This window comes from Fusarium musae, chromosome 10 (assembly GCF_019915245.1).
Source record: "Fusarium musae strain F31 chromosome 10, whole genome shotgun sequence".
In the NCBI taxonomy this organism is placed as follows: domain Eukaryota; kingdom Fungi; phylum Ascomycota; class Sordariomycetes; order Hypocreales; family Nectriaceae; genus Fusarium; species Fusarium musae.
In genome coordinates this window covers 1,599,098-1,622,541 of record NC_058396.1, presented here as the reverse complement: position 1 = coordinate 1,622,541, position 23,444 = coordinate 1,599,098, and the positions used below count along the sequence as shown (strand labels likewise).

At 46.8% G+C, this 23,444-nt stretch overlaps 9 protein-coding genes across 9 annotated transcripts; 3 read left to right on the top strand and 6 right to left on the bottom strand.

The window, feature by feature from the left end:
* Nucleotides 1-256: 256 nt before the first annotated feature.
* J7337_012718 (uncharacterized protein) lies at nucleotides 257-1,437 on the bottom strand (the record flags this gene model as incomplete). The annotated part of the gene is made up of 3 exons (XM_044830223.1): nucleotides 257-286; nucleotides 336-1,349; nucleotides 1,402-1,437. 3 exons carry the CDS (start codon nucleotides 1,435-1,437, stop codon nucleotides 257-259), a joined length of 1,080 nt encoding a protein of 359 aa, XP_044675139.1.
* A 694-nt stretch (nucleotides 1,438-2,131) lies between these two features.
* J7337_012717 (uncharacterized protein) lies at nucleotides 2,132-3,258 on the bottom strand (the record flags this gene model as incomplete). The annotated part of the gene is made up of 5 exons (XM_044830222.1): nucleotides 2,132-2,306; nucleotides 2,359-2,429; nucleotides 2,480-2,802; nucleotides 2,858-3,052; nucleotides 3,105-3,258. The coding sequence occupies 5 exons, from the start codon at nucleotides 3,256-3,258 to the stop codon at nucleotides 2,132-2,134; spliced, it is 918 nt and encodes a 305-aa protein (XP_044675138.1).
* A 5,196-nt stretch (nucleotides 3,259-8,454) lies between these two features.
* J7337_012716 (uncharacterized protein) lies at nucleotides 8,455-9,338 on the top strand (the record flags this gene model as incomplete). The annotated part of the gene is made up of 2 exons (XM_044830221.1): nucleotides 8,455-8,576; nucleotides 8,654-9,338. 2 exons carry the CDS (start codon nucleotides 8,455-8,457, stop codon nucleotides 9,336-9,338), a joined length of 807 nt encoding a protein of 268 aa, XP_044675137.1.
* Nucleotides 9,339-9,779: 441 nt separating this feature from the next.
* J7337_012715 (uncharacterized protein) lies at nucleotides 9,780-10,792 on the bottom strand (the record flags this gene model as incomplete). The annotated part of the gene is made up of 2 exons (XM_044830220.1): nucleotides 9,780-10,452; nucleotides 10,509-10,792. 2 exons carry the CDS (start codon nucleotides 10,790-10,792, stop codon nucleotides 9,780-9,782), a joined length of 957 nt encoding a protein of 318 aa, XP_044675136.1.
* A 1,188-nt stretch (nucleotides 10,793-11,980) lies between these two features.
* J7337_012714 (uncharacterized protein) lies at nucleotides 11,981-13,411 on the bottom strand (the record flags this gene model as incomplete). The annotated part of the gene is made up of 1 exon (XM_044830219.1): nucleotides 11,981-13,411. One exon carries the CDS (start codon nucleotides 13,409-13,411, stop codon nucleotides 11,981-11,983), a length of 1,431 nt encoding a protein of 476 aa, XP_044675135.1.
* Nucleotides 13,412-15,318: 1,907 nt separating this feature from the next.
* On the top strand, nucleotides 15,319-16,670 carry J7337_012713 (uncharacterized protein; the record flags this gene model as incomplete). The annotated part of the gene is made up of 2 exons (XM_044830218.1): nucleotides 15,319-15,360; nucleotides 15,420-16,670. 2 exons carry the CDS (start codon nucleotides 15,319-15,321, stop codon nucleotides 16,668-16,670), a joined length of 1,293 nt encoding a protein of 430 aa, XP_044675134.1.
* Nucleotides 16,671-17,822: 1,152 nt separating this feature from the next.
* J7337_012712 (uncharacterized protein) lies at nucleotides 17,823-18,668 on the top strand (the record flags this gene model as incomplete). Its single annotated transcript, XM_044830217.1, has 2 exons — nucleotides 17,823-18,198; nucleotides 18,274-18,668. 2 exons carry the CDS (start codon nucleotides 17,823-17,825, stop codon nucleotides 18,666-18,668), a joined length of 771 nt encoding a protein of 256 aa, XP_044675133.1.
* An 807-nt stretch (nucleotides 18,669-19,475) lies between these two features.
* J7337_012711 (uncharacterized protein) lies at nucleotides 19,476-20,350 on the bottom strand (the record flags this gene model as incomplete). Its single annotated transcript, XM_044830216.1, has 2 exons — nucleotides 19,476-19,797; nucleotides 19,854-20,350. The coding sequence occupies 2 exons, from the start codon at nucleotides 20,348-20,350 to the stop codon at nucleotides 19,476-19,478; spliced, it is 819 nt and encodes a 272-aa protein (XP_044675132.1).
* Nucleotides 20,351-21,589: 1,239 nt separating this feature from the next.
* J7337_012710 (uncharacterized protein) lies at nucleotides 21,590-23,178 on the bottom strand (the record flags this gene model as incomplete). The annotated part of the gene is made up of 3 exons (XM_044830215.1): nucleotides 21,590-22,177; nucleotides 22,229-23,048; nucleotides 23,099-23,178. The coding sequence occupies 3 exons, from the start codon at nucleotides 23,176-23,178 to the stop codon at nucleotides 21,590-21,592; spliced, it is 1,488 nt and encodes a 495-aa protein (XP_044675131.1).
* Nucleotides 23,179-23,444: the final 266 nt, after the last annotated feature.

Sequence of the window (23,444 nt, the reverse complement as noted above, 5' to 3'; positions counted from 1 at the left end):
TATAAGAATGTTTGAGTTAACCGCTTTTGGTCCCAAGCCATTTCAGATGAAGCAACTCGCCATCTATGAAACAAGACCATGATGATTTGTAGTCACTGAATAACACTTGTACCTTACCGAAACATTCATAAATCTTACACAAATAAAATCATTTGGTTCCCCATGTATTGAGTTGCATAAAGCGACCTGCATAGTCTCTACGAACCACAAACACAAATTCTCAACTCTCCTTAACTCCACACTCCGCCTTCTGACTCTACAACTTCATGACATACTTTCCCTCCAACTGCACTCATGTTAGCTTGTGATAACTTATTTCATGACTCTGAACTTACCTGTCCTTTGGACATCTGTTCCATCAGATCCTCGATATCCTCAAGATCGGCCCACTTGATCTTGGGGATGACTAGTCTTCGCTTGACAAATTGCAAAGCCTCAAGGATATCAGCCCTCGTCCCCACTGCCGATCCTTTCACGGTCCAGCCATTGTCAATGAACCACAGCGGATGGAAATTAATCTTGACATCTTCTGGAAGAATAGACACGCACATCAATGTGCCGAACGGTCCCAGCATGTCAAAAGCCTTCTGATACGCAGCAGCAGCAGTAGCGGTGACGACTACGGCCTTGGCTCCTTGGCCATCAGTTAGATCCTTGACTTGCTTTCCTGCATCTACTCCAGACAAAGCATCCACATAATGCTCGGCTCCCTGAGATTTGCAGTATTCCTCTTTCCCGGGACCGGCGTCAACAGCAATGACTCGATAGCCCATGGCGTGAGCATACGCAACGCCCAGAGCTCCTACGCCGCCGCCAGCACCGGAGATGACAACCCATTGTCCTGGTGTGAGGCTGCAGTTCTTGATAGCCTTGTAAGCTGTAACTCCTCCACAGAGAATGGGCGCGATCTCTTCATCGGGGATGTCATCAAAGGCTGCTGGGATGCGGGCCAGGTATCGCAACGGCACAAGAGTATACTCGGCAAAGGTGCCATCATATGCTTTGGCAGAGTGCAAAGCTTCGACGCATCGAGTCTCGCCCTCGTTAGCAATGTCGATGCACATGCTGCAGGATCCACAAATATCTCTGATCCAAGCTATTCCAACTCTCTGGCCAACCTGAACGCTGGGATCCATGTGGGCAATGTTGGAGCCAAGCTCTGCGACTTTGCCAACGCCCTCATGGCCAAGAATCTTTCCTACGGGCCCCATATGGCCCAAAGCCATGCCTAGATCAGATCCGCATAGACTTGTGAGTGAAAGGCGAATGAGGACTTCATTAGGACCAGGGATAGGCCTTGGGAGCTGCTTGATCTCAAAGGTGGGTTTGGCATGGTGCTCCTGTGGTGACTGTTGGGGTTAGTACTTGTGGCCAGGCAGACTGACTTTTGGAGTGACCTACGGTAAGAACAGCAACTTTGTAAGTATCCGGCGTCATTTTAGTGATATTTGAAGAGCAAATGAGTAAGGTTACGATTAGCTTTGCTAGATGCGGAGGCCCCAGATCTTAAGGGAGAGCATAAAGTGAGTGTCTCAGGCAGGGCTATCCAGACTTGGTAAATCACCCCGCGTCTCCGATATCATGGAATCTCGAGAATTAACAGCCACATTCTTCTGGATACGGCAACCCTCGCTTTGGCCGGCGGCCACGTCGGGTCCGAGTCGTTTCAACATTCCCAACTCGGCAAAGTGTGCGGAGATGACGTCCCGGGATATGGCAGTTGTGGGGTAAACCGCTTCCTACGCAACGTTATCGAGCGGAAGTACAGCGCAGATTACGCATGCTTTTGATTGGAGTATATCCGAAGTCACGGAGCTTGGTTGGACATTGCGTATGAAAAGTACCTGGACTTTGATCAATGACCCCACATTACTACTTCACCGTCCCACATGGGACATCAAGACGGACTGTTAAGCTCGTAGGGTTAATTGAGGACCGTTGATGATTGAAAATTATATAACTGTGATTCTATTTGCATGCTCAAACACACATTCCTTTACTAAAACTCAAAGCATATGGTGATAAAATAACAAACTCCAAGAAGACATCTCACGAAAAGTAGGGATAAAACTCTCCATGTCAACCAGAAGCGGCGGGGTACCCGAGCTGCCCGTGGATCGGTTGATGCATGTCATACAGACTCAGCAGTCGCCGAGACCTGCTTGTCGGCAGTTTCTGCGTCGAGCACAGCGCCCTGATTTTCTTTGGGTACTTTAAAACCAAGATGCTTGAGATAGCTGCCCGGAAAGAAGATATTGTAGAGGAAGACGACGAGCAAGATAGGAAGAGTGTCAAAAACATATAAACTGCGGTATACATATTAATTTTGTTCTAGGATGTAGGATAGGTTCTACTTACTACCATTCTTTCTGGTGGGTAGTGCCATCTTTGCCACCAGCGAAATCGATCTCACGGTAGATTGAACGGACCTATGCATGGTAAGTGACTTGGCTATAAGTAGAAAGGCGTTTTGACTTACAAGAATAAGGAGGCAGGAGACATTGACCACAATGAGCAGGGTTTGCCACTTCTTTACAATGCCATGCTTCTCCTGACTGTCCTTGGCAAAGTCGGGGCTCAATCGTCTCGCAGCGAAATGGAATCGAATGGCGGAGACAGTGAAGAGACCGAAGCCTGCAATCTGAGTGCTCACACCGACAAGACCAAGTGTTTTGCCAAGATTAAGCTTGCTCTTTGCATCGGGATCAGTGGGGTCGGTGCCGGCGATGAGAACTGCTGCGACAAGCTGGAGGAGCAGCGAAACGATATCGAAGCCAACAAAGAGAAGGGTAATGAAGCGAGCTGCGCCGTAAACGATTAGTCCATCTCTCTCACTCTCGTTGCGAGGGGTACTTACCAGGAACCCAAAGAAATCGAAGGGTTCTCAGCTCTGGAGGAACAACCCAGAAGACGATTCTAGCGAAGATAACATAGATGACACCGGCCATCAACACTGGGGGTAAAATCACAAGGGTGAACTGAAGCACGTAAGGTCCCTTTTCTGTCGGCTTGGTAGCGGATCCAACTCGAGCTGCGTACCCGATTACCTCCACTGAATCAATGGTCAACTGACAGGCCTTGCATATGTCGAAAGATTGACTTACTCGCAATAGCAAGCAGCATAAAGAGCCATACCCAGGCCTTCTTCCTAATGATTTGCCAGAGCGTGATGCAAAAGCTAACTCCATAAAGACCAGCGACAACTCCTGCCAAGGGCTCGGAAGGATTGTAGAGATAATATGACTTGGGTGCGTCCATGATAGTGAATTATTCGAGATGATGCCTGTAGCTGAGGAACTGAGGTTGAATTGTGTAAATTGTCTTAAACAGCATCTGTATCCAGACCTTATATAAATCCAAGTTCATCAGACACTGCAACGGCAAACGCCGTGATGGCTTCGAATCAAGCTCCAGCCGATAAGCCACATCTGCGCAACTGGAATTTTAGCACCATAGCAATGCCTCACAAACGCGTCAAAGCTAGCAACGAATAAGCCACGCTGAATCTGCGTTCGTGCGTCCAACGCCATGGCTACGGGTTAGCACCCAATCAGGAGCTGAGTGTAAGGACACCAACAAAGCCAGTCATATGTGGCGCTTTCTTTAGAGACAGACGTCACCGGTCAGTTGTTACGTGGTATGCAACCACATCGAATCACAGTCTCTTTTTGGTGAGACCATTCGAGCTTAAAATTGTAACGTCTCGAATCGCTATCAAGGCTTGGCTTAGGGCCCTATTGTTTGGAGATTAGGGCTGAGAAGCTTGATAACCACGTTACTTTCTCTCGAATGGGATTCTTGAAATGATTTCAGCTCTAAGCGAAGCCTGAAGTGGCTGAAGCAGCTGAAAGCTCGTCATGGTGGACCTTCGAGATGATAAGATAAGAATTGAAGCATGTATAACATTAAGGATTATTAGATGACGCAACTCTTTACGAGCTCCAACTAAAGTCCAACGTCGATAGACCGATGCAGGCAGACAAGCAATCTTCAGATCACTCCAGGATCTTCCATTACTCCGCCTCATGCATCTTCGTGAGGGGCAGCCGATAAAGCTACTGTGCAATGACGCTGGAAGCTAGGTTCTAGACGCAAGCCAGAGGCGTTAAACCTTTTAGAGACAGCTCTTATGCACGGCAAGCACTTCTAATAGTTATACTGGATTACCGGTAAACGATCTTCACTTGACTGGCTAAGCCATTGGGCCGGATGTTGGTGGTACTGAGACAAGTGGAAACGAGAACTTGCTGCTACTAATTCTAATAAAACTCTTTGCCTTTATATTTAAAACCTTTATAACTTATTCAGTAAAGCTTTATTTAACTAAAAACCTAGTCCTAATTATAACTAAATCTTTAATAAGCTTTTTTACTTAATACTACTAGCCTATCTAACTTTTCTTTTTATAACTTTTTAACTAATATAGTTATTATTTACTACTTAACTTATTATTAAAAGGAATAAAAAGAATATACTTTTTTTTATAAGTCTATTATATAATATACCTAAACCTAATTTTAGTTTATTTTATTAATTATTATTATTTTATCCCTAGTTTAACTACTGTTTTATTATTGATTTTACTTTATCTATTTAGATGTAAGGGCGGTTGGTTACGTGCCTAGGCACGTGCATTTAATTGATGGAGTTGTTATTGACTTTAGGTTAATTTGGCTTTCGCTGACTAACTTACATAAATAGAGTTAACCTTCTTCCTTTATAGAACCCTGCTATTACCCTGCCTTTACCCTAGAACTCTATTTGCAGACACGCTGTCCTTAATTTCGTATAATCGGGAGGATATAGCATAGATAATCGGCCTTGATAATTATATTCTTAAGCTACTCTTTATATAAGGCTAAACCTGTTAATGCAGTAAGGAAAGCTGCCTTCTCTATATTAAGAGGTAGGCCTTTTCTTATAGCCTTTTCTAGCTTATTTAATCTAGCTAGCTCCCTAGCTAGCTAAACTAGATAAATAAAATAACTTAGGCAGGCTAGATCTATATAATTAATTAAGTTAATTAGGGTATAGTTAAAAATAGCTATCTTAATTAAGCTAGATAGGCTTTTAAATAAGAAGTTTTTTTTAATAGCTATAGCTATTATATAAAGCTTATAGTAATCTTTACTATTAGCCTAGCTTAATACTAATTTAATTATAGTAATAAGGTTATAGTTAGTTATATAATAGCCCTGATTAGGCTTTAGGCTTTTGTATATAGCAGGTATCCTGTTAGTAGCTATGATTGATGTTAGTAACTGTAATTAATAGGTTAGTGAATATACTTTAGAAGTATAATAGGTATACTAGGCCTAGTATTCTTTTAGTAGGGGTAAAAGAAGAAGGTTAATATAGCTGCTAAAGGGCGGTACTTATACTGCTTAGTTAAGGCAGTAATTACGCTACTTAAGGTAAATAAACCTTAACTAATATTAATTCCTGTAATTCTAGCTTACTATAGGGGCCTTACTATTTAAGCTATTATATAAAAAGTTAAAAGCTTAATAGCCTTAAATAAAGCTAATAGTAATTAAAAAAAAAAAAAAAAAAAAAAAAAATTATTATTTTATTATTTAATAATATTTTTAAGTTATATTAAAAAATTATTTTTTAATAACTTTAACTTTTATAGTTATTTTTATAAGTATTATAAATAAAGTAAATAAAACTTATAAAAATAATATCTTTAATATTACTTTTTAAAATATTTTTAAAAAGTTTTTTATAACTATTTTTATTACTAATATTTAATTATAGCTTTTAAAATAAGTTTATAATATTATATAATATAAAATATATTAAAAAATAAGAAAATAATTAAAATTACTTATTAATTACTTATTATATAAATATAATTATAATAAAAGTTATTTTAAAAGTATTATTTTAAATTAATAGATTTACTTTTAATAAATAGCTTACTTTATATATATTTTATATATTTTAATTTAATTATTTTTATAAATAAATAATAGTTACTTTTTTATATACTTTTAAAGTTAATTATTAAATTATCTAACTTTTTAGCTAAAAGTTAGATTTTAGGTAATTATAAGGGTAATAAGTATATTACTTATATATATTTATTAATATCCTTTACCTTTATAGCCTAGGGGCTGAAGCCTCTTCTAAAACCTGAACCTTAATGCAGAAACTCTTTGCTTCTAGCCGTTGACGAGTGAAAGTTCTTCTAAACCAGGTTCGTGGTCAATGTCCCAGATCTCTGGACTTAGGTCGCTAGGCTTACAAGTGTATCTTGCTCCAAAGGTCTCCTGAAACCCTGCCCTAGATCACGAAGATACATCTTTAGAAGGTGCCTCTTCATGCTTGCGTCGTCGCCTTTGAACGCGCCGCGAGCATGGAAACACTGCCATGTCGTTGATGAAGATCATATCACCTCAAGAAATTGCCCACGGCATGGCGCTCCTTTATAATATTAATTGGACAGCGTACAGAGCTCTCCTCTGCTTCTAGCTTAGTGCTAGTAGCTCTAAGTTTCGCTTACGCTGCCAGCCGAGGATAGGATAGCGAGAGTATCGAAACTTCGGGAGAGGGTATATATGAAACTAACCTTCGAAGGTTTTCACGGCATTATGAATGGCAGAAGTGTCCTCTTCAGAAACCTTCACCTTCTGACGATCCTGTTGATGATGTGTTGCTTAACTGCGAGAGACTTCGAAACGAGGCGGGAACAGAGACGATCTCTCCATTCCCTCGACGAAGTTCTGCCTCAGGGGTTCTGTTAGATGCTGAGCGTTCAGTCCAGCGATCTAGGGACAGGCGCCTCGCGACGACAGCTCCATCAAGAGTGGCATTGGTTCTCTTGATCGGTGAGACCAACATCTGCTGTATCGTCCAAAGTATTGATATTCCTATAATGCTCCAAACTGCTTCAAGCGGCACATACCTGTGTCTTGGAGAGACATACTGCTCTGGGGTGATGGAAGGAGAACTATGGGGTCCCGAGTGTACTGATGGAGTCCAGTGGAGGGAGATTCGTATCCGGTGAAAATGACTCCCGAGACAGATATTATCTACATTCTACAATCTCTTCGTAGTAGAATATCGGGCAAATATAAGAAAACTATTGAGCAAGATTAACGTTTGGTCAAGGTTAAAGTTACGCAGGTCTTGATCCCGATTACGGATACGCTTTTTAACTATGGAGTATGACGGACGGTGTTGCTTTCAAGCTAGCGGAGGCAGATGAAAGGGGTCAATTCAACATATGGAAGAAGCAATAGATAGCGATAGCTCAGCTAAATTAACCATGAACTGACAGCGTCAACCAAGATCCGGAGTCGGTATCGTATGGCCCATGCTGCGACAACTTTTGATCCAACTAGATTGAACTGACCAGCAGCAGAGCTGATGTCCCATGCCGGGAATCATCGGCTATGCCACTTATGAATATGTTCTGCACTTGACCTTTGAAGTGGAGTACAGGTCCCCAATGGACTTGTTGTATAAACCGCCTTAAGCCGAATAACGCAAGTCATAAGGGAAATAACAAGGTCGAAATAGCAAGCATCGCGGATGGAGAGTGATTGGAAGAGCAACAGGCCATGTAAATGCTCCATGGGTAACAAGGAACTGGGACATGTTGGCGTTCAGCTCCCCATTCTTCATTCTTGCCAGGTGCAATAGCCTCGAAAGGACTTTAGACTTGATCGCGGGGGAAAATGGTCTCGCCCAGTTAACTTTAGATTTTTCTACCGATCCTCCCTTTCTATTTTAGCACAGAAGTATCAGGTTTTCTGTGATCACTTCGACTACGGAAGAAGCAGAGGGCATAGCTGATCAAGGTCGACGAACAGGGCTGACAACAAGGTCCGTGCCCCGCCCCTGAAGATGAATCCGGGGTTAGCTCTAGCGCTTCAACAACTCAACCCAACTCAGTTCTTATGCCGACGTGGGGGAAAACGCGGAGTCACCCAGAAGCCGAATAAGAGAAGAATGTCGGTCGAGACACTAGCTTCCTGTCCACTACCACGGTCGTCTCAACAAATCCCGAGCGTAGCCGAATTCCTGCCACGTAATTGTCACCTAGGTGAGTCAACCATGTCCTCCTGGTTAACCCGACGCAAGACGGCTGAGACTAGCGCAGCCGCACCGCTCACCGTGTCGACCCACAAGGTGAGCTTACGCGTGGTCTCATTGGACATGCGACATGATCGTTTTCGTGATGATCGCAAGCATTTGGTCATTTTGTTGAGGAATGCCTTGTCGGACGATGACGGGCTGAGTGCTACTGTACCTACAGCGGTAGTTCAGCGCTTGTGCACGCCAAAGTGTTGTGATAGGTCGCCCTGGATGGCTGGTTTCACGGTGTTTCGGTGTCTCGGTATCAAATGCCGTAGACTATAATAAGAGTCATAACCTAGAACTCAATGATGTTCGAATTTATTCTTTAGTTTTTCCAATTTTCTCAGTTCATCTTATACAGTCAAAATGACCGATGTTATGAGTATTAGGGAGCAGCAGCGCTGTACACTTCAGTACTTTGCTGTTGATCTTGCGGCTGCGGCTTTCGCTTCTGCTTTGGTCACTCCCTGGGTGGCAGCCATTGATAAGTGAGTACCCTCTCAGCAGACACCCAATCCCATCTTACTATCCTCGAGGTTCTGTGAATACTGACAAATGTCATTAGACTCGTCTTCAACAAGGCAACCAGCAACACCTCCATCAAGTCATCCATGCGAAAGTGGGCATCCAAGCCCAAGGCGACATTTGCTTCTCTCTTCATACCATTCCTTGTCTACTTCGGAACCTACGCAACCGCCAACATGTTCGATTCCTTCAACGCCGTCCAATACGACTGTGACCCCTCCATCGTCTGCTCATCTCCCGCCAAGTTCGCCGCTACCACGACCGTCAGTTCAGGGCTGAGTATATTCAAAGACGCTTACTTTTCGAGAATGTCCTGCGGCATGTCGACTCCTCTGCTGAGTTATGCACTGTTTACCCTGCGAGATGCGGTGACTATATACGCTTCGTTCAACCTGCCTACCATGATTGCTCCCAAGCTTGCCGAGTTCCCCTTCGCGTCGATTACCCCGTTTGCCAACATCTTTCAGTCTGATGATGCAAGGCTCAAGATGGCTCAACTGTTTATGCCGGCTGCCTCGCAGGTAGTCAGTACTCCGATTCATCTGCTCGGTCTAGACGTCCATGCTCGTCAAGTTCGCATGACGATCAAAGATCGGATCAGTGTCATTCGGCGCTACACTGGCTTTGCTACACCCTTACGTATGATACGAGTCCTACCTTCGTTTGGTATTGGTAGCGTTGCCAATACTGGCTTTAGAAGGAGCATGATGACTCGAGTGGTTTGATTTGACTTGCGGTATGAGATGCTATAGTTTCAACACGGGAACTCCAGAAGCCTCAACGCGGAGAAGTATTAGTATTTTGCGCTCATAAAAGGCTATTACAAATTGAAAACATCTTTTATAGTTCGAAATTTGCAACACAGTGAATCTCGTCTGGTGAAATCATCGGACTGTTTTATGGTCATGAAACATGCGTGATCTTGGTCTCTATTCCCTTGAATTGCGGGCGAGCATACTGATGGTACATGACAACAATCTTAAGTGAGGAAAGGTTTATGGAGAGCAGATGGTTCATAATGCAGTAACTTTCATTTCTTACTATTTAGTCCATAGTAGTCATCGAATACATGAATCAAACGCTAAAGTCCACTCATTCAATGCTATGTATATACATCCTCATGCTTCGTTCTCTTTTGGTTTTTCCTTCTCTTTCATTTTACTTTCTTAGAACTTGTCTTGGTTGGCGTTCTGCATCAACATGGTGTTATCCGGCTTGTACTTCTTGGAAGCAAGGTTGACATTGTACTCGCAATCGAGAACAGCGCCCTTGGGCTCATCCTTGACAGGCTTGAAATCAAGGAGAAGATCGTCCTTGACAGCACAAGCAGTGTCAGTCTCGAGATAAGGATCGTCGTTGGGGTACAGCTGAGCAGTGACACCGAGGTAATCATCGTGGGTGACCATGATGTGAATGTGAGCAGGGCGGTAAGGATGACGGCCCATGATCTTGAGGAGCTCGGCGGAGGGACCAGATGTGTCGATGGCGTACTCTGTGGGCTTGAGGCAGTAGAACCAGAACTTTCCGTCAGCGTCGGTGCGGAACTTGCCGCGGAGGTTGTGGCGCGATTGGTTCTCGGGGTCGTGGGCGTCGTATTTGCCGTTGGTGCTAGCCTGCCACATGTCGAAAACGGCGTTGGGGATTCCCTTTCCGGTGTCAACGTCGCGGATGACGCCGTGGAAGAATGTGAGTTGGCCGTCCTTGGGCATGTCTTGGACGACGCTGGCGCCGAGGTCGCGGAAGGGGGTCTCGGGAGACCAGAAGGGACCGAGAATGCTGGATGATGTAGGGGCCTTGCCGCCATCGGTGACGACCTTGTGGTTGATCTCATCGACGAGGCTACCAATTGTGAGCGATTGATCGATCTGGCAGGCGCAATTGATTGGGGAACTTACGACTCAATTCCGAGAATGTCGCAGACGCGCCATGTCTCGTTGCGGTTCTTCTTGTAGGCCTGGCCAAGAGAGTTGATGTAGTTGACGCCGATGATCCACTCGTCCTGAGTGAGCTCGACCTCTCTGCAGAAGTCGTGCATGTGACGAATGAGAGAAGTGAGGATGACACGCTGGCGAGGCTCGGTCTCGGGGCTCATGAGGCCAATGACATGGTCTGTGAAGTTGGGGTCGAACTTAGATTGCGCCGTGGCGCCGTTGGTGCCATTTGTACCGTTGGGGGCCATTTTAATGATGATTGGAGGGAATTGTCTAGGGATGTAGGGTATCTAGGGATCTGGGGTATCTGGGGATGAGGGATGATGAGGGAAAAGACGGTTGGGACAGAACGTGGAGGCGGCGCCGTTAAGTATGAAAATGAATTGTCGTTTGCCGTTTCCGTAGCCGGGAGACTTGGAGGGGGCGGGGCCGTGGATCATGGACACCAACGGTAGCGGCAATTCAAGTCGGCTCTCCACGTCAGAATAACCATTGCAAATACTGCGTGTCTATTGGCTCGTCTTCTCTAGCTCAATCTTGGGGTAAGAGATCCGAACTGGGGGAAATTTTCTTACCCGCAGGTGCCGTACCAAGATGCCGATTCCTCACCAAGCGGATCTTTGTTTCTCCAACTTTTCCCACCTTCTGGATGAATAGATTGCCGACTCTTCTTACCGGATATGGTTCTCGTACGATTTATTACCGTTTTTCGACTGGTTTGGTGCTGCGAAACGTTTCACGTGCATATCTGATTACATCAACCTCAAAAGGTCATTCTAGAGCTGCCGGCAAAGATTCACGGTATTCTCAGCTGGACTAGACAATATCCAGATTGAAGTGAGGCAAAAACATCAGGCCATGTTGCATCACAAGAACCATCAACTTCAGCAGCTCAATCACAGAGACAGCTCAATCTCAGACCAAGCTCTAGGGTACCTCATCAACCGACTCCGGGGGTCCCCGGCTGGTCAACCTGGGGTAGCGGCAATCATGCCAGGGTCATGGTGCTTAGTCGTCGCATCAGCCTTATTAAACTCACCGGGAATAATGTCATGCCGTTTCTGAACCAAGCAGACCTATCACATTGTGCACATTGGGACAGTGCTATATTGAAGATGCCGAGGGTAACGTGACGGGTGCGGGGCGCCAAAAACCACACAGAGAGAAAGAAGAGAGGCGCCTAGGGGAGGAAAGAAAACTCACGACCTTAACCCTAAGACTTAGGAAAACTTGCATAAATTTAGGACATCTTTTATGGGGTTTAGGATATCTTTTACGGAGTTTAGAAGATTCTTTACTGAGTTTATTGGCGGCACCTATAGTCACGGTCCGAAGTAATGCTGCCTGAGGCTAACATGATGCACACAAAAGCAAAGGTCTCAAACAGGTACAAACAAACGCCCTCCCTAACCATCAACCACTCTCTCTCAATTCCTTCAAATATCAGATGCATCCGCCGCAGCAAAGGACCCACAAACTCGTGCAAACTGCTCCCCAAATGCCTTGCAAAACTGATCGAAGGGCTTGGCTGTCAAGTCCATGCTGAAAAAGGGAGACGCAAACCATCTGTGAACCGACAGGATAAAGAACTTTCCATCAAGACTTGCTTCCGTCAGGCCAATTCTCAAGACACATCCGACATGGAGAGACTCAAAGAGCTCAGGGTCATGCGTCGTGAGCTGATGCTGCCACCACTTGCAAAAGTTGTCGAGCTCCTCCAGCTTTGCCTCCTGGCGCTCAGTCACTTCTGGATCCGCATCTGGAAATCGAAGACCATCGGCGCGAAAGTCGAAGTGGCAATCGGAGCGAAGAGTCGATGTGCTGTGTACGTTTGTTCGTTGGTCGCTTGAGCTGAAGCTGCGGGCAATGATCCGATTGCCGACCATGAAAACGCGTATGTATCCCCATTTAGAGACAGACGAGAAGCACTGCTGGTGAATGACTCTCTTGGCGGAGGCGGACTCCTGTGTGACGGGCTGGTTATGAATATACACGTTGTAGCTCGGGGTTGTGACGTGATGCATGTAGTCCGCGCGGTCACTAAGCGCGAACCTGACGAATTGGGACCCCTGTATTTCATCAAGGCTGCAGGGTCCAGTGCCCAGGCATGTCTTGGGCCTGTGACTGTATGGTTCGGGTGTGGAGTCTTGGGTTGCGATAGAATCCAGTGCCTTGATGTCGGGAATTTTGAATCCGTAGTTCCAGCTCTCGTGGTATGCCGGATAAACGCTGACGTTGTTGAACAAATGCTGGAGTGCATCGATAGCTTCGTAGAGAGAGCGAACTTGAGGATGAAGGCTCCAATCCTTGGGGTCAAGTGGGATGTAGAAGACAATGGGACGGTTGTGATCGCAAAACTGATCAGCGAGAGAATTACCTCCTTCTTCGATGAGGCGCATGATCCAGTCGAGAGTGCAGTATTCAACTGTCACGCGTTGAGTTCTTTCAGCGCAAAGCATGGTGAGAACCTGCTGATGAAGAACAACGACGCGGTCGTTCCAGACGGGCTGAATCAGCTTTGGTTTGAACTTTTGTGATCCTGCGATACGACCAGTCAAGTCGACTAGACCATTCTTCTGTGTCTCTTTGGGGCCGATGTTGCTGACAAGTCCAGGACCCAGATCGACTTCCAGTTCCTGAAGTCTCTGAGGGGTCAAACTGCCTAGAACGTCGCCAGCTTCAAATGAACCAAGAGCTGGGTCGCAGGGGATTCTGCAGTCGTGGCCCTCTTCACCGATGTCTTCGTGGTGGTTGATGGCAACGAAGATGACATGAACACCAGGCTCGTCTGTTTCTTGCCGGGGTCTCTTTGAGGCAGCGGAAGCCGCTTGCATCGTTGGAGACGCGGTTCTCTTGATCGCCGACATTTTGGGTTTGCGATGATTGAGGATGTAGAGGCAGCTTGTGTGGGATGGAAAAAGCGAGGTTGTGTTTTATATTGAGCGCACCTGCCGCCCCCTCACTCCTTGAGCGCATCTGACACCTCGTGTGAGGGAGGCACCTGTGAGTCACTGTCAAAGATCTTCCAGACAATAGCAACTGCCATATAGCAATCAACGACACTGGACTACGGTGCCCTCAAGGAGCAAGAAAATATCAGACTTTAGAAGAGAATGCTAAAATAAACTCAGTAAAGACTCCTCTGGATTTAGACTAAATTGCCTAAGCCTCCTCATCACTTAGGACAAAGATCTCAAGTTTTCTTGCCTTCCCCTGGATGCCGGAGATATCTCATCTTTGATTGGAAATCTACATCAAAACTTGTTCAACGTTAACTAAGCTTTTTGTCACTTAAGAGCAGAGGTCCTCCGCATCAGTCTAGATTCTTGCCACCCCTTGCGTGTTTAAAAATCACGAACTTGGTGCGAGGTCAAAGCCCGAGTCATCAGAACCCCCTCAGATGACTTTTGTGTCTGAAATTCAACCCCAGAACTCTTTAATATAGTTATATAGATACAATGAATCAATCATCACGTTCAAGCCACTGTTGGCAGGCCTCATACAATTTGAGGAGCTGCGGTTCAGCACTGTAGAAGTGATCTAACATGGTCTCATCAACACAACTGAAGAATCGAAGAAGAGCAACGACAGTAAAATCTGCGTACGAGGCTTTGCATGTTAGCGGTGACATAATCAAAATTCACAAGGCTGATTTTGTTCTCACGGTGGTAATTCATCAAAAACGGTCCTGGAGTCTCAGCCAGTGCCTCTGCGATTTCATGACACATCGCATCAAGCTGGTACCAAAGCTGCTGGCTGACTTGCTCACTATAATATGAATCGAGACTCATTCCAAATCTTTTGGCTCGTGTGTCTGCATAATATTGCCGATCTGACGGGACAAGAAGTTTCTTGGGTAACAGATGTGCCCATAACGGCCTGCTACTTATCAGTAGCTTCTCAGCCAATTCTTCGACCCTGGCGGATTCTTCTGAGTCGAATTGAAGTGAAGGTGAGTTGAAAGTCTTCTCTAATTCCTCGGCAATCGATTTTGATCCCATGATCCCTCTTGTGGTCTCGCCCTCTTGCAACAGGATGCAGGGTATGGTATGCGGGCTCAAAGGCGGCTCGTTCGGATTCACACTGAGCTAGTGTCAATGACAGATGTAAATGAGATTTGGGACCGTATGAACTTACTGAGGCCTCATGTGGGTACTGAGGTTGGAAAAGTCAAGCCATTCTGTGGTATATGGCAATGCCTTGTAGTTCAGGACGAGCCGGGCTGCCATTGAACAGTCAATCTAATGCGCGGCCTCGGTGCGGAGGAATCAGACCTTTCCAGACATTTGGAGACCACGATTTCCGGGTTATACTTGGAATGTCGAGAAGTGTTATAAACGGGCGAGACGTCATGTTTTTTTTTTTCTTGTTCTTCAAACTGATGCCCGCATCGAATTGATTCAGCCGAGGTTCTTTAATAATACAATGTCAATTTGGGTTGAGGTTGATGGTCGCTGACAACCTAATCCTTGAAACTTGTCCCAGTTGAGTTAGCTCCTTGACTCTGGCATCAAAAGCGGGGCCAGTCGGGCAAGTTTATGTCATTTTCCTCAGTGCAAGGTCCGATCGCCCAGATTATCTCCCTGCCCTTCACTAATCATCATTTTATGCCTTGCGCCCTGTATCGTGAAACCTTCCAGTTCAAATCCACTGAAGGCCATTCCTTCTCATCTCTTCTGAAGCAATAATTACAATTCGTCACAGGCTAACACTGCTCTTCTTTCTCAACCAGCAAAAAACAACCGGCTTACAAACGTGCCGCTCTTCTGTCACAATGTCTCCTCTCTCCAATGAGCCACCCAGCCCAGAGGCCAAGGTAAAGTCTATTCGGGTCTCTTATGTCAAGTTTTCCGTGTCACCTAACAATAGACTTAGGAACGTCGTGCACGTAATAGGGCAGCGCAGCTAAAGTTCCGGAGGAAGAAACAAGAAGTCGATGAGACACGCTGCAACCGGATAAAGCACCTCGAAGGCGTGGTTGAGAGAATGAGCACAGTATTCGTGGACTTTACAGACGGCCTCTTGCAGCAAGATGTCGTCCAACAGAGCCCTGGCATGATAGCCAGCATTCAGGGCGTTATTGCCGATATCCTTGCACTGGCCAATGAAGCCGGAGACCCCGAACAGGATACCAAGACTCGTAAGGCTCGAGGGAAAGCCACTGAAACCCAATATCATTCTCCCAAAGACTCCGAACACGAGCTTCCGAGTTCAAACCCCATTGTTACCATTACCGCTACTCCCGACGACCCGTTGACTGCCATTTCCCCGATGCCCCTTGCAGACGACTCCCCCATAAATATGCCGTTGTTTGAAGACACAACCGTGCCGTTGCAGGTAGTTCCAACAATCTACTCCCAAGCAAGCTACCCACCATTCACCATCCCAGCACCTCTCAGCCCCCTTTTGCGGTCCTCCTCATTGCCACCTCTGTCCCTCAATTCTTTCATCTGTCGTCTCACATATTCATGCTTCAAGGTTGGCTGCCTTGTTCTCAGCAGATCGATCGATGCTCCACTACCGCTATCAGAAGAGAGTCGTATGTTTGGCTCCACGCTTCGCTACCGCGAAAGGGATGAAATGATCTTGAGAATGCGATGGCTGCTCGGTCCTGGCAAGCATGAACTTCAGACCTTGGCAGAGTTACCTTGGGGAGGGAGGTGGTGGGATCAAGAGTTTTCCGGTAGCGACCTAGCGAATTATGCCACAGATGCCACGATGGTTGACTCATCTGCCCCCCAGTTCCTCAGCGTCCTTGGTGTCGAGAAACAGCTCGTTGCACTTGGCGCTCGCTTCGTGGATAAAGAGACCATCGAGCTGGACTCGAGTGCTTTATCGATCCTGTCGGGGAATCGCCTAGAACCTAGCTGCGCCCAGCCAGAGAGCTGGAGTTTTGTCAACCTTTTTCCGTCAAAAGATTCACGACCGCAGATAGAAGCGTCGAAAGTACGAGTCAGTCTGAATCTGCTTATAGTGAACTTGACGAAGATAGCGGTTTGTTTAATGAAAGGCCCTGGCTTTCCCAGACAGGCATTGAGAGGAGTGATTGAAGGCTCTGTGATTACGAGGAAGACCAATCCAGGAAAGCCCGGCATGGCCACCATGGAATCATCGCTTTGTTACTAGACTAAGTAGAAGTACTCGAGTATCTCATCTTATCAACCTTCTACTTGACTTGCTCTTCGACCTTCATCTTCAAATGTTTCCGTTTGAAGATGATGATTCTGAACCAGCGGTCGAAGTGGGGTTGTCTTTAGATGAATTGGAGGAGAAGCCTACGCTTTCTGTCAGACCTAGTTGCTCGAGAGTTCTTGGAGACTTTCTCACCTCTGAAACTGTGGTGTTGAACGCCTTGTCGGTCACGCTTGATACACCTGTCATAAGCCAGTGCTGTCGCGTCTGATACCAAGTGTCGTCGACATCTGAACTCATAAACACTGGCCCATTAGGAATACATTCTAGATGAAACTTGGTTCCATTGTGGACGCTGATGAACCCGTACGTGTTTTTCGATTTCCACTGTGCAACGTCCCACAATTGTGTTTTATCGTTACTTGCATCGAGTAGGCAAGGTCGTGTTCTCATATCTGCGTCGGCCGTGTCGTTGGAGAGGCAAACGGCGAGCTGTTTATCCGCGCCGGTCTGTGAATACCGAAGCATATACCTGCCGAAGTTGAACCAACTGGTTGCTAAAATCACGTATATTAGTTGACGTGAAAGTTGATGCGGCTTACAAACTGCCAGTATGCTTCCACGGTTTGCTTATCCCTCTTCACTGGCCACACGTGGAGGCTCGCATCGTGTGAATTTGTGTCCTGGTTCGTATCTACAGCCTGTTCTGTAATGTGATACCAGACTTTTGGGTCGAGGTTGGTGGCTGGTCTGGGATCGGACTGCATCAAGGCCTTTCTCTCAGAGTACTCTGAAGGCCAACAGCTTTAGGAGATAATAAGGGGACTTTGAGTGTTTTGTGTGCAGATTCTATACCTCTTGAGAGGTGGTAAGACCGAATGGCTTTAGTATTGCCAATCTTGCTGATGAGTCGGGCAGCTTGACATAAGAATGCCCGAATCTTAGAGGGCCGGTCAATTCAGCGAGTCAAGACCACCTCCACGCCCTTGCATTGACTTGACTAAATGTGGATTCTTGTCAATAACCTATCCTGGCACAATTTAATGTCCGCCTACCTATACATGCAGTCCGTTCTGAACATGGGTACTGATGGTACGGGCCATTCTTTCGGAAAAGACACGACGGATACAGAATGAATTTGCAACCATGGGGTCGAATTGCTTCGCGCAGACCTTAAAGTCTCTTCATATCCCTTCCCAGCCTCTTATATTTGCCAACGTATGGGACCTAGCCTCTCTGAACCTGGTCTTGTCTCTCAACAGCGAAACCTCGAAACCGGTCAAAGCAACCGCTACCGCTTCATGGGCCTTCGCCGCTTCTCCAGGCGTGGAAGACGAAGAGCTCACTATGGAGCAGAATCTAGCCTCAATCCGAAACCTTGCTGCAAGGGCTACATCAGCCGGTTTGCCGCTCTCTGTTGACCTTCAAGATGGCTATGGATTTCGTCTTCGTGAAGCAGTCACCCAAGCGCTCCAAGCTGGAGCTCATGGTGCCAATATTGAAGACAGCATCCCAGCTCGTGGTCTCGGACAAGGGATTGAGCATTCTTTGTATCCTTTGAGAGAGCAAATTCGCCGCCTATAGCTAGCTGTAAAAGCCCCAGCTGATGCAGGCCTCCCTGACTTTGTCATCAACGCCCGTTGTGACGTTTTCGCTTTGAAAGACGTCGCGAATCTCAACCATGAAACGCGTATGAAAGAGTCAGTGAGGCGTGGCAAAGCGTACTTTGATGCTGGAGCTACGACTGTTTTCTTCTGGCGCGGATATGGTGCCGGCTTCACAGAAGCTGATGTGCAGACACTTGTCAAAGAGCTTGATGGCCACGTCGCGATACGCCTAGGTCAGACTCCAGAAGCACTGTCAGTGTCACAGTTGGCCAAGTCAGGGGTTACCAGAATCGGCATCGGCCCCAGCCTCTTTCAGATGGCCATGGATGCTGCCAAGAGATCAGCTCTTAATTTCCTTGAAGGCGGTCGTTTGGGGGAACTTTAACTATGGTACTTGTAAGATAAATTTCATAGTCTTCACATGATTGAAAGTAACATGTTGAATCTGCAGGAATCCTTTCACTTAGCATGCATTTAAAAGCGTTCCCCTCTATGAGATATATGATGGTCATCTGCAAGTTCTCTCATGAAACCACAATCACCCAAGGCTTGCAGATGTGAACACTCAGATATCCGTTGCCATACGCGGTGTTGGCTCCTTGAGCCACACCACCACAAGTGTATTTGTCCATAATCTGCCCAGCGGAGAGAGCAACGTTGCTGGCCCGCCGCACGACTGCGGCAAGGGCGGAGCTTCGTACACTTGTCGAACAATCAGCCCATGCTGCAGCGGAGATGGGCGCCATTCCTACCGCGGATGTGATCGAACGGGCGAGGTGAGTGCATAATCTCTCTTTTTAGAAGCCTCCTCAAAGTTTAACAAGCATAGATCCAATGCAATGAACGGAGATACAAGGATGTGAGACTGGCACATATAAAAGCTGCACTGCTAATGGTAGCGGTGCTCACTGCAAGGTTGTCCTTGAATAGAGTTATTCTACCGAGACGAGCTTCTGGATGTCAGGTGGCTTAATGGCGAGAAAAATATCACATCACATAGAAAGGATTCCTTGCTTCAGTCAGGGACTGTTCATTCGCTATCAAAGTACTGAAGGTAGATATCCCAACTCCGTCCTATTAATACAATTCTCCCTCGTCATGCCTTCTTCATCGATGGCACGAGCATTTACAGTCAAGTACTGTACAGGAAGAACCTCTTTTCCTTTTCACTAGATTGATTCTAAGTAACTTGTTATTTCATAGGCTTTCGGCTTAGGGAAGATTTCGACCTACCAACTTTGGAACCCTCCTCGACATCAACGTCTCCGAGAGCTTCCCTCTTCTTTGCCGCAGCCTTGACGCCAGACACTGGCATCTCAATGTCCTTGGTGACAGTAGTTCCAGTCTTGGCACCGCCGTTCTTGAACTCGTCCATCGAGATTGCGGGGGCAACGGTGGCCTCATGGTACTCGTCGTTGAGTTGCTCCTTCTCGTGAATCCGATTTGTAGTATGGATAACCTTCTGTTGGACGGTTTCTCTCTCGATCACGGGCTGGATGTTCTCGTGGAGATGGCTGGGACAATATGTAAGACTCTGGTACGTGAAGGAGGCGCGAACTTGTGTACTTACTGGTGAATGTGCTCATTCTCCTTCGCGGGAGCATACTCTCTTGAGTGGGTAGTGTCCTCAACATTCTTCTCGTTCCTGATCGCAGCAGCTTCTTCCTTGGCCTTCATCTTGGCCTGGTTATCGCGATGGTCGATCTCCTCTTCAACTTCATTCTCCTTGTAGACATGCTTGGTGGGCAGGACGTTCTTGTCCTTGACTGGCTGGATGGTGGTATGGTAATGATCCTGGTGGACCTCGTGATCGACTTCAGTATCAACTCTCTCATGCTCGTGAGACTTGACGTCTTCGTGAACGACAGGAGCTTGCTTCTCTTTGTGGATGGTGGCATCGTCGGTGGTCTCGACGGTCTTGTCAACAGTCTTGTCGAGGCTCTTGTCGACTTGCTTGGTGGCTGGCGCAGTGGTCTCGTTTTGGTCTTCGAGGGGAACACCAGTCACGATGTTCTTGACGGATGATGCCAATTTGCCGAGGGCGTTGGGAGGAAGTTCAGATGCCATTGTGAATATGTGAGATTTTTGTTGTGATTTGGGTGATGTGTGAGTAGATTCAAAGTCAGATGCCAGAATGTTTGGGAGTCAAATAAGCTGCAGAGCTCTCTCTTAATAGCTCTAGCAGATCAATGAGCTCATGCCACAGTCCTTGGCAGCTGAGGTGGCTAATGCTGTCATCGATCGTCATTGTTTGCACAACTTTCTACGATTCAAGATCAATGACGATGCATTCAAACATGCAAACAATTTACTTCTTTTGTGTGCCTGAAAGTGCCAGATCTATCGATGGTTTTGATCCTTGGCCGTTCCCTAATTCTGTCACTCTAAATCTCAGATGCCCTGTCATTCTCGCTTTTTTAGTGGTCATGGTGGAGAGCTTACGCCACAGTGATGTCGCGACTGCGTAGCTAGTGCCACCAGAACCCAGGTTTTCCATGCACGAGCGATATTACAGTGCAATCGATAGGGTAATTGACCATGTCGATCCCTCTTGTGGCGTAGAATTATACTGTGAGCTCCTCTGTTGAGTTTAGTTTGGAGAACTGCTAGATCAAGAATACTTGTTTCACAGTTGAAAGTTTGCCGGACAACTTGTACTTGTCATCGTGAGACCAGCCTCGGCTGCTGTTGATTGTCCACCAATGAAGTTAACAAGTGTCTTGGATTGGTGGGGCAAACATGTGCGCTTTCAACTTGGCTTTGCTCATCCAGGGCTCGACTGAACGTCATTGGACAGACAAGAGCCCGCCATGAGCTTGTTTTCTCTCATCGAGATGCTAGTTTGGCTTGATTAGTTATTAGAAAAATCAACAAGATAGGTATTATCGGCTTCTTGGCCTGGTCCTGGTCACTGGAAGTACCCATCGTCGTAGGGGTAGTCTTAAGTTTTCGATGGCGGTGACATCTAGTACCCAACGGACTGCTTTTGTTTTGACTGATTTTGCTCCCGTTGAATGGAAGCATGCATGAATAGACCTATTCTGAATGGCAACAGTGGTGTCGTTTACATAAGTGGATCGGATTGTACGGCTGGCCTACAAACGTTGTCTCACGTCTCACTAAACCTCAAAAGCGATAATCTTGTCAGGCAATATCTGTTCACTAGCCATTCACTCTTTCCAACAACGGCATTGTGTGGGACTCAGGATTTCAAGTCATTATTAACTATGAAAGCTATGTCGAATCTGAGAAGCTTGTATGTAATTTGAGCCAGATACCTGCAGCCTCAGCTCTAATTGATGGACTCTAAGCTTCGTCTGCAATGGCCGTCATGTTCACGTCTCCCGTCTTGATGAACTGCTTCTCCTTGGGTAACGAATCCAAAAACTTGTCCGAAACCTTCAGATGATCCTTGACAATCTGTTTGGGTGTCAAAGCCAACCATTGTGCCACCGAAACGTCTGAAAACTTGGGCGCCTGAAGGACCTCAAGGAAGATCAAGTCCTCTGTTCCGGTATTCTCGACGTAGTGAGAGTTTGCTGCAGGTATGTATCCGACGCCACCGGCAGTGAAGTCGAAGGTGCGAGCGGAAGAGGCTGCTTTGAAAACAGTTATTCTGCCGCTGCCCTGGAGGAAGTAGCTCCACTCGTCAGAGGTAGTATGCCAGTGAATCTCGCGGAGGGCACCAGGCTGTACGACAACAAGAGCAGCTGAGAAGCCTTTCGCAATCGGGAAGGTCGTCGGGTCAATGATCTTGACAGAGCCTCCGGGTACGGTATGGGGCTTCTGCTGAGACCAATGGTACGTGTATGAATCATTTCCTGTCAGCACTCCAGCTGAACCCGTCACGTTCTGTTTCTCGATATCCTTCGGTGCTGGCGTTCCGTTGAAGATCTGAAAATTCATGAGTTAGGATATAGATAGACGTTGGGGAAATGTACTCACATAGAGCTCATCCTTGGGAATGTTATCGAAGGCCGTTGTCTCAGTTTCAAAATTCTTTGCCAGAACGGAGACAGGGTTTCGCAAGAACAACTCAGATACAAGGAATGTCTCGTCTTCAGAGAAGGAGCCCTGATCAAACACCAGCAAGAACTCAACTCCCTTGTCAAAAGCTTGGAGACTGTGGGGTACGCCTGCAGGGAAGAACCAGACGTCACCCTCGCAAAGATCATCGACAAAGCTTTTACCCTCGTCATTGACAGCAGCGACACGCAGACAGCCTTTGGTAACCAATGCCCACTCATTAGCGGTGTGCCAGTGCAGCTCGCGGTACGCATTCGGGGCGAGACGCATGTCGACTCCAGCCATGGCAGTAGCAGCAGGAAGGACATCCTGGTTCTGCTGTCGGGCCCATCCCGCCCCGGCTTCACTACCAAGACGGTTGTGAGACAGGCCAAGCGGCCACATGGCATTGGGGACATCTCCCGCATCTGTGCCTGGAGGAGCAAAAAGATCGGGGTTGAGTCTCTCATAGTCGTAAGTTCGAGGACCAGGATCTGTGGCGCCTAGCTCGCCACGGATTGGCTGGGGTACATCTACACCATCAAAATCCAGATAGAGTCCGAGCTTGGGGTCTGCTTGCTGGCCATTGACGAGCTTTGGGTCTTTGACGACGGCAGAATCCTGCTCAGGGTCAGGGAGAGGAGCGTTGCCACCGAGCAAGCTCGAGTCACCGTACAGTGAACCGCTCGTCGAAGTGACTGTCGGTGTTGGGGGCTTGACTCCGCCTACGGGTCCTGAATTCTCCCCATAATTGCCCATTCTGAAGTTTATGAGCTATTGACCTGGCTTTAGGATATGTTGCGTACTCACTGAGGTGCAGGGAGGGCTGAGCCTGGAGCAACAGAAATTGAAGCCACCAAGGCTTTAAAGAAGGTGTTGCGGTGTACCATGTTGACGATAGCCTCGAGACTTAGAAGTAGCTGCTTGTCCTGATGATTTGAATTCGAAGATGCGAGCTGTATCTCCAGAAGTCGACGACGGTAGCAGGCCGCTGCCTCTTATAGAGTTTTGGCTCTCAACCTTTTCCATGGTCCTGCAGGCATGGGGTATCATGGTCGATAGTATTGCCTGTAATGGACGATCAGAAGCCTCTCGTGGCTGATCACTTGCATTCACTGTGGTGTAGGGTTAACTCCGAGATCACCGAGATCCCGAA